The sequence below is a fragment of the Vitis riparia genome, chromosome 2, assembly GCF_004353265.1.
Source record: "Vitis riparia cultivar Riparia Gloire de Montpellier isolate 1030 chromosome 2, EGFV_Vit.rip_1.0, whole genome shotgun sequence".
In the NCBI taxonomy this organism is placed as follows: domain Eukaryota; kingdom Viridiplantae; phylum Streptophyta; class Magnoliopsida; order Vitales; family Vitaceae; genus Vitis; species Vitis riparia.
In genome coordinates, this window is record NC_048432.1 from 2,438,013 (window position 1) to 2,447,289 (window position 9,277).

Here is a 9,277-nt window from a genome sequence, read left to right on the forward strand (position 1 = left end):
ACTAATCCTTTCTTTTAAATGTAAATACTTGAAATAACTAAGGACATTTATACCAAAAATAGATTACTCTTTGAATAAAAACATATGAGGGGATAAATTCATAAATAGGAGGAGTATTTCGTCCCTTTTATTTCTTATCTGGACGGTGCTGTAGCTTCCAGGGCCCGGAGAGAAAAATACACGTGAAACACGATTAAAATTCTACCCCTTATCTAAACCGTGTCGCAGGCTGAGCAAAATGCTCGGCCACATTATTGGAGTGCAGCATTAGACTACAAATATCAGCTACCTTCTTCTCAAAGCAAACCATCACATAAACTCCTGCAATTTTCTCTTATCATTGTTTCTATATTCCATCAACAAACTCCTTGCCTGGAAGGACATGGCATCGTCATCGTCTCCTCTAGTATTCTCGGTTAAACGGCGTGATCCAGAATTTGTTCGGCCTACAAACCCTACCCCACGAGAGGTGAAGCAGCTTTCTGATATAGATGATCAAGAAGGCCTTCGCTTTCAAGTTCCTGTGATAATGTTTTACCCAAACAATCCTTTAATGAAAGGAAAAGACCCTGTAAAGGTCATTAGAGAAGCTCTAGGTAAGGCGCTTGTATACTACTACCCATTTGCAGGCAGGCTGATTGAAGGGGATAATAGAAAACTCATGGTGGACTGCACCGGTGAAGGGGTCTTGTTCATTGAAGCCGATGCCGATACCACACTTGAGAATCTTGGTGATGCAATTCAACCAATGTGTCCCTGCTTCGAGGAGCTTCTGTATGATGTCCCTGGCTCCGGGGGAATTCTTGGTTCTCCTCTTATCTTAATTCAGGTAAATATTCTCCATCATCAATGATATTTGATAAAATAACTTATTTAACTCAAGTGGTGTTTGTTTTTTTTATTTATTTAACTTAATGTTCAATGTAATTTACTTTCCCATTTTAGATGATTTGTTTTTATTTTTTATTTTTACTTATTACTTATCTTTTAATTTTTTAAGGGAATAGAAAAAGTCAAAACATTTAGTTTTCTGGAATACTAAAAATAACTTTTTGAAACCACTTTTTATAATAAATATTTTATAGTTATTTTTAGATATCTACAATAACATAAATATGAATGTTTTATAAATATATTTATTACTTAAAATTAATGAAAATAAATATAAATTAAAGTCAATTAGAATAAATATTAATCAAAATTAAGGAGGGTAAATATGTCAATTTGATGATTTGAAATAAATTTTATCAAATAACCTAATATTTAGATAATAAGTTTTAAGTTAACAATTTAAATTAATAAACATAAATTATTAAGTAATAAATGTTAAGTTTAATCAAACAAATCATTGGATGTTGCTAAAGCATTTATTGATAAATAAATCTTGGTACAACGTAGGTGACCCGATTGAGGTGTGGAGGATTTATATTTGCATTGCGCCTAAACCACACAATGAGTGATGGTCCTGGCTTGGTCCAATTCCTCGACGCCATAAGCGAGATGGCTCAAGGTCTGTCTGTGCCATCTCTGCTGCCCATATGGCAAAGAGAGCTGTTAAATGCCCGAAATCCGCCACGACTTACCTGTATACATCATGAATATGAGGAGGTAACCAACGCCAAGGGCACACTAATGACCATGGACGAAAATAATTTGGTTCATCGATCATTCTTCTTTGGCCCCAAGGAGATAAGAGCACTTAGGAACCGACTTCCTGCAAGCCTCGGTGTCTGCTCGACGTTTGAGGTTCTAATAGCGTATGTATGGAGATGCCGCACAATTGCATTTGCAGTAGACCCTGATGAGGTTGTTCGCATTTCATGCTTAATCAATATGCGAGGCAAGCGCGGTTTTGATCTGCCTCCAGGATACTATGGAAATGCTTTTGTGTATCCAGCTTCAATTACTAAGGCCGGAATGCTATGTAAAAACCCATTGGAATATGCGATAAGGTTACTGAAGAAAGCCAAGGCGGAAATGAGTCAAGAGTACGTGAAATCAGTGGCAGATCTTATGGTCATCAAGGGCCGGCCCTTATTTACGCAGCCGGGGAACTATATTATTTCAGATCTCACACGTGCCGGGTTTGGAGAGGCCGACTTCGGGTGGGGGAAGCCAGTCTATGGTGGGGTTGCTAGGGCTTTATCTATTATTAGCTTCTGTATGCGGTTCAGGAACAGCAAAGGAGAAGAAGGGAATGTTATACCTATATGCCTGCCTCTGCCAGTCATGGAAAGGTTTGAACAGGAGCTAAAGAGAATGACAAAAGAGGCAGAGCCTGTTAGATTTATTACATCCATGCTCTAAATTAAAGAGAATCTACATGGATTTTAAGAATTAAGCAGTTTAATTTAGCTTAGGATCTCTTTAAAAAAGTTCACAATTTAAATGTAGCAGGGTGGAGATTACTAGTGATAGGTGTTATATCAATAGTAGGCAATGTATCAGTCTATGACACTGTATTTGGCTTGAAGGCTCGAGTGCTGTTGAATGCTTATTTCGGCCAGTGGTGTGAGCCATTCATCTTCTAAGGAAAGGAACTGAGCTACGGATTTCCATGCATAGCATTAGTGTTTGCAAGTAAAAACATGTCTTGATAAACTCTATTTGTTTGGGGATGTATGCAAGAATTTATATCTCTTTTGAAGACAAAAGGGTAGGTCTTCTTGGTGAATTTGTGTTTGCTATACCTTTTTTTTTTTTTTTTTTTTTTTTTTTTTTTTTTTTTTGAAATATTAACTTTATAGTAAGTTAAGAGTGTCAAAGTTGTCATATTTAATATACAGATTATTGTATGAAAAGGTAAATTTCTAGTTAAAACTTTTTTGTTAGCTTAATTACTACTTCTTGTGTCAAGCCATCGTACTACATATGTGAAATGATTGTTGTGTCCTAAGCTTTGGGTTTGGGTCATCACATCATTAGCTCACATTTCCATGAGAAGGGTTATGATAAATTAGCAATGATGTTTCATGTCAAATTTCATGTTTCAAATAACATGAAACATGAAATTTGACATGAAACATCATTGCTAATTTATCATAACCCTTCTCATGGAAATGTGAGCTAATGATGTGATGACCCAAACCCAAAGCTTAGGACACAACAATCATTTCACATATGTAGTACGATGGCTTGACACAAGAAGTAGTAATTAAGCTAACAAAAAAGTTTTAACTAGAAATTTACCTTTTCATACAATAATCTGTATATTAAATTATGACAAATGTCTTGAAAAGTGAACCACTAAAACAAAAAATTATCTAATTAATTAGTCTCTTAGCTAAAGAAATAAAGGGGCTTTTGAACCCTTCATACCCATGTCACTTATTCCCAAAATCAAGTATACCTAAAAATATTTAATAAAAGGAGTGAACTTGAATGTAAATAAAGGATAGAGATTAAATATATTTATTTTCAAAAAGTGATATAGGGAATGTTTGTAATATGAGCCAAATTATATTAAATAAACTTGTATTACATGTGTTATTTTCATAAAGTCTCAAATCATATATGTTTTTCGATAAATGTGAATATATTAAAAAAAATTTAGTACATTGTTAACAGAAGTGCTCAACAAGGTGAAACTTATGGAAGCAGGCAACCAATGGAGAATTTTGGTAACTTATTAATAATAAGTTCACTTTAATCATATTAGTTGATATCAATAGGTTACTTTTAACTGAATAAAAAAATCAAATATTTTGATTTTTTCTGTTCAGCCAAAAACCAAACACCACCTTAGACAACAATTTTCTTGTGATTTGTTTTTTTTTTTTTTTTTTTTTTTTGTTGAAACACAAATTTAATAATTAATAATAAAAAAAAAAATCTAAGTAATCACAGAAAGATATGAGAGGTCATCACATAAAAAAAATATTTTGAAACATTTTTGTCCAAACAACATGGTCAATAAACCCTAAGTGCTTTCCCACTTACTATAAAAAAAAGTGTACTTTTTACTTTTAAAATACAAGGTGGGCTACACAAAAATTGAAAAAAAAAATCTTCGAATACAAAGAAAAACTAGGGGATATATCACTTGCAGTTGGTGTCAAGAAAGGACATACTATAGCACTATCACGCATTGGTTGTGCACACAAGTATGGCTAACGCATGCCCTATAGCAATCCACGTTGTTATGCCTTCTTGGTATGTGGGTTCCATGCGATGCTTTCCTGATTGTTGTAGGCCTCCCAATTGCAACCAATATCCTCTTTTTGGTCCGGGGATTCCATTAGTCTACTTATTTTCTAGTTTTGGTGTCTTGAAGTTCATGTTAGAAAAACACTCTTTCCTAAGATGGATACTTATAAAGCAAGAGAAAAAAAAATCATATTTTTATTTATTTATTAATTTTACCTAAAATGTTGATAAAATATTACATAAAAAGAGCTTAAGATGAGTAGAGTATTTTGATATCACCTTCAAATTCATTTAAAAAATGATCCAATGGGGAGTTAAGGTTGTTTTCTTGAAAAAAAAAATGATACAACCTGTGCTTTAAAGCTAATGTTGAAATATAAACATAATACGCTCAATAGTAATAATAATAGTAGATCTAGGCATATCTTAGTACTCTCATGATACCCTTATGACGTAGTGAAAAAAGAATCCCATGGTAGTGAATGTTACATGAGCATACACCTAACATCCAAAATCCAAAGTCTTACTCAAGACGTGGAGAGAGAGAGACAAAGAAAGAGAGTTGTTTGTGTCTGTACCTATACACCTCTATAGAAAGGTACGCATTTTTATGTTATGAGTGTAGAGAAAAGAAGAGCTCTCTCTTGTATAAGCACCGACGAAGCAAGCCTAGTAGAATATTAAACTTGAACTCCCTTCTCTCATCTATAGTCAATCAAAACACTTGACTAGATAAAAAAATTAGAACAAGGGAGAAAATATACAAAGGGCTTGGTGTCTTAGGAGTTTGTCTATCTTGACCAACTTTTAGGACTCAAATTCTATAATTTAGATAAATAGAACCTTGCATGAGGCATAACCACTCAAATTAGAAAAACCTTCTATACTAATTGCAACTGAGTTGTAGTTAAACATATAAAAATATTTATGGGAACAATAATTTTATGAGTTAATTTCACTCTCATCCATTGATAATTTTTTTTTCAATACTCTCAATTCAAGTGAGGAGTGATAATTAGGCTAGGAATTTGTCATTATTAGGCCATTGGTTTAAACTTTATTTTTGGACAATGTTTAAATGTTAGAAATTAATTACTGTTTGAACCATTTCGGTTTGAAGTTGTTAGGACAATAGCAAAGTGGTTGATGTGTTAGTTTTTTTAAGTTAAATTTTGAGGATTACAGTATATTTTACTACTCTAAATAAGAATTTGGTAATTAGTGATCTTACAATTACAAGATAATTGTTTGAGTCATTTGCACTTTGAATTTTCAAACTTGAGGTTTGAAATGATAGTCATGTCCTTGGAGGGGGTCTTTGGCATGACACATATATTCTGTAATCAAGAGGCTTGAGACGATCTATCCTCTTGTAATGGGTCTGTTTGTGTTTATATATATAATTTTATGTTTGGTTCTTAAAAAAAAAAAAAAAAATGATTATAAAAAAAAACTTCTAGTGTTTGATTTTTCCATTGAAATAAGGAAAAAATCTAAATTAGTTGGAAACTTATAAGCTTTTATATTATTTAATCTAACTTTCTCAAGTAGATTAGTCTTTTTAGCATTAAGCACATCAATCTTATTTTTATGAGCTTCAAAACAACATTATTTTTCATACAACTCTTTATTAGTCTTTCCTGCTCAACAACAAGATTACTCAAGAATTCAACCCTTTGTTCATTAGTAAACTCATCATCATCATTATCACTATTACAATCACTATCATGCATAGATTCAACAGATGCAATAAAAGCTAACAAATCATTGGGATTGTACCTTACACTTTAAAAGTTGTGGAACCACTTTCTTCAAAATTAGTATCACTCCATTTTCCTTGCATAGACTTTTTGGCGTCTTTGGGGCTAGGACAATCTTGAGCATAATGTCCCAAACCTCCACAGTTAATGCATTCAACTTTCTTACCTTTGGAGGAACCTTTTCTTTTCCATTGGATGATTGTTCATTAGGTTTTTTTCCTTTTCCAAATTCTTGGTTCTTTTAGAACCTTTTATTGAATTTGATGACCCTTTTAATCCTTCTAGCCATATGAATCAGTTCATCACTCATTATATCATATGACATTTCATTATCGTTTACCTCATTCTCAAAAGCCTTAAAAGTAGAGTCTTTAGGCTTTTCGGAACTAGGTAAGTTCATCAACTCTCATGGAATCGATGTCCTTACTCTCCTCTATGGTAGCTACTTTAGGTCTAAATCTCTTTGGAAGGGATCTCAATATTTTTCTACCTTAGAATTAGGAATAGGTTCTCCAAGGTTGAATGAAGAATTTACAATATCACTTAATTTAGAATAAAAGAAAGAAAAAATTTGATTTTCATGCACCCTAATATTCTCAAACTTAGTAGTAAGCATTTGCAATTTTAAAATCCTTACAGTAGACGTACCTTCATGAGTGACTTGAAAGGATGATAGTTACAACAATAAGATAGATACAAATAAAACAAACTATCTGGTTGTTGCTCTAACACCCCCCGTCAAGCTGAAGGCGGAGAAGAACAAAGTCGAAGCTTGTCTCGGTGCTTAACAAATAGACGCTGACCAAGTGGTTTGGTAAGAATATCAGCAATCTAGTCATCTGAAGAAATAAAACGAACCTGAATGTTGCGTTGTTGGACTTGTTCTTGAATGAAATGATAGTCAAGTTCGATATGTTTTGTTCGGGCATGAAAGACAGGATTCGAACATAGATAAATAGCTCCCACATTATTGCACCACAATGTAGCTGGATTTGAGGAAGAGAAGCCAAGTTTAGAGAGAAGTGATTGAAGCCGCATAATTTCAACAGTAGAGTTAGCAAGAGCATGATATTCACTCTCGGTGGAAGACCGGGTAATGGTTGGTTGTTTCTTCGAAGTCCATGAAATGAGATTTTTGCCTAGATAGACTGCATAACCATTTGTTGATCAAAGATCATCGGGGCAACCACCCCAATCACTGTTAGTGAAGCATTGCAAATCAAGAGTGGAATGCTTGGAGAAGAACAAACCGAAACCAACAGTAGCCTTAAGATAACGCAACAACCTCTTAGCTGCTGTCCAACGCTCTTGAGTGGGCTGATGCATAAATTGAGATAATGTATTGACCTAGAATGAGATATCAGGTCTGGTCAGAGTAATGTACTACAAGGATCCAACCACTTAGCGATATTGCTCTGCATTTTATAAAGGATCACTAGAGAGTTTGGAAAGTGGAGGGCTGGTCGACATAGGTGTATAACAAGGCTTGCAATCAGACATGTTAGAATTGGCCACCAAATCAGTAATGTACTTTGGTTGGGTGATGAGAAGACCATCAGCCGAAAATTATGCCTCAGTACCCAAGAAGAAATGAAGGGATCCAATGTTTCGAAGTGGAAAGGTTGATTTGATCTTACTTAAAAACCAATCCAATTTTGTAGAATCAGAGCAAGTAAGGAGGATATCATCCACATAAATTAGAACATAGAATTTAAGAGCACCTTGATGAAGAATAAACAAAGAAGAATCAGCCTTTGAAGCTTGAAAACCAAGGTCCTACAGAAAGGAAGTGAGTCTGTGAAACCAGGCCCGAGGGGCCTGTTTGAGACCATACAACGACTTAAACAACTTACATACATAGTATGGATGTGAAAAGTCTTGAAAGCCAATGGGGTACTCCATATAAATATCTGAATCAATAAAACCATGTAAAAACGCATTTGAGATATCAAGTTGGCGGATTGACCAATGTGAAGAAGTAGCAATTGATAAAATAGTCCAAATTGTAGTAGCTTTAACCACAGGACTAAAGGTCTCAGTGTAGTCAATACCAGGCTGCTGCAAGTAACCCTTCGCAACGAGCCGAGCCTTAAATCGATCTATCTCCCCATTAGTTTTCCTTTTAATTTGATAAACCCATTTACTACCAATGATATTGGTAGTTGGAGGGCGAGGAACAAGAACCCATGTGTGATTCTGAAGCAAGACATTAATTTCACTTTGCATTGCATCACGCCATTCAGCATATGGTTTGGCTTGAGTGAAGGTTTGTGGTTCTATGATAAGGTAATTTTTAGCTTTGGTGGAAAGACAAGCATGTCGTTTTTGCATGGTGGAAGAACGAAGCTGCATGGGGTGAATTTGAGGAGGAGAGGTTGAGGTAGAAGACGCAGCATTCAGTTGAGCTAGATAATGGGTGAGATCAACAATAAGAGATAGTGGAGGATCAGTGGTTGAATCTGATGAAGGTGATTGCTGTGGGATAGGAGAGTGAGAGGAGGGTGGCGTGGTCAAAGGTGGGGACTGAGCTGACAATAAGGAATTATTTGAAGATTGATCAGTGGTAGAAAATAAAGGAATATTAGAGGGAGTAGAGGTCTGACCTGAATTTCCAACAGAACCCGTGGATGATGGAGGTACACTTTTAATGTGAAGCCATGGGAAATTTGAAGAGTCCTTTGGAGCTTGAGATGTTGCAATATGAGAACGATACAAAAAGAGGCTAGGATTAAAAACAACATGCCTAGCAATATAGACCCTACCATTTGATAAATTAAGACAACGACTACCCGAGTGAGAGGGACTTGGACCAAGATGACACAAAGAGTGCTCCGAAATGCAAACTTATGGTTATTATATGGACGTAATAGAGGAAAAATAGTGCATCCAAAAGGCTTTTGAGTAGAATAATCAGGATGTTTGTGAAATAAAACAAAGTATGGGGAAGAATTATTAAGAACTGGAGTGGGCAAATTATTAATAGAAGAACAGCTCATTTCAAATGCATAATTCCAATACCGTAGTGGTAAATTAGCATGAGCAAGAAATGCAAGACTAGTATCAACAAGATGGCGAATTTTCCGTTCTACGACACCGTTTTGTTCATGAGTATGAGGACATGCAAGTCTGTCAACAATGCCAACTTGTTTAAAATAGGTGTTTAGTTTTCGGTATTCCCCTCCCCTGTCCTAATGGAATGCCAAAATTTTCTGATTAAATTGACGATGAATGAATTTCTCAAATTGAAGAAAGACATAATAAACATCAGTTTCATTTTTAATCAAATAAACCCATGTGTAACGGGAATAATCATCAACGAAAATAAGAGCATAGCGATGGCCAAGACTGGACAACAAAGGAGCAGGGCCCCA

The 9,277-nt window shown here is 34.9% G+C and overlaps 1 protein-coding gene across 1 annotated transcript; it reads left to right on the top strand.

Annotated features, from left to right (window-relative positions):
- Positions 1-297: 297 nt before the first annotated feature.
- LOC117934012 (methanol O-anthraniloyltransferase-like) lies at positions 298-2,674 on the top strand. The gene is made up of 2 exons (XM_034855605.1): positions 298-829; positions 1,399-2,674. The coding sequence occupies exons 1-2, from the start codon at positions 383-385 to the stop codon at positions 2,305-2,307; spliced, it is 1,356 nt and encodes a 451-aa protein (XP_034711496.1). The 5' UTR covers positions 298-382; the 3' UTR covers positions 2,308-2,674.
- Positions 2,675-9,277: the final 6,603 nt, after the last annotated feature.

Excerpts from the sequence above, each read along its gene's own strand:
- LOC117934012 (XM_034855605.1), top strand. The coding sequence starts at position 383 with ATGGCATCGTCATCGTCTCCTCTAGTATTCTCGGTTAAACGGCGTGAT. Across the intron at positions 830-1,398 it reads CTCCTCTTATCTTAATTCAG|GTGACCCGATTGAGGTGTGG; the intron begins GTAAATATTCTC and ends GGTACAACGTAG.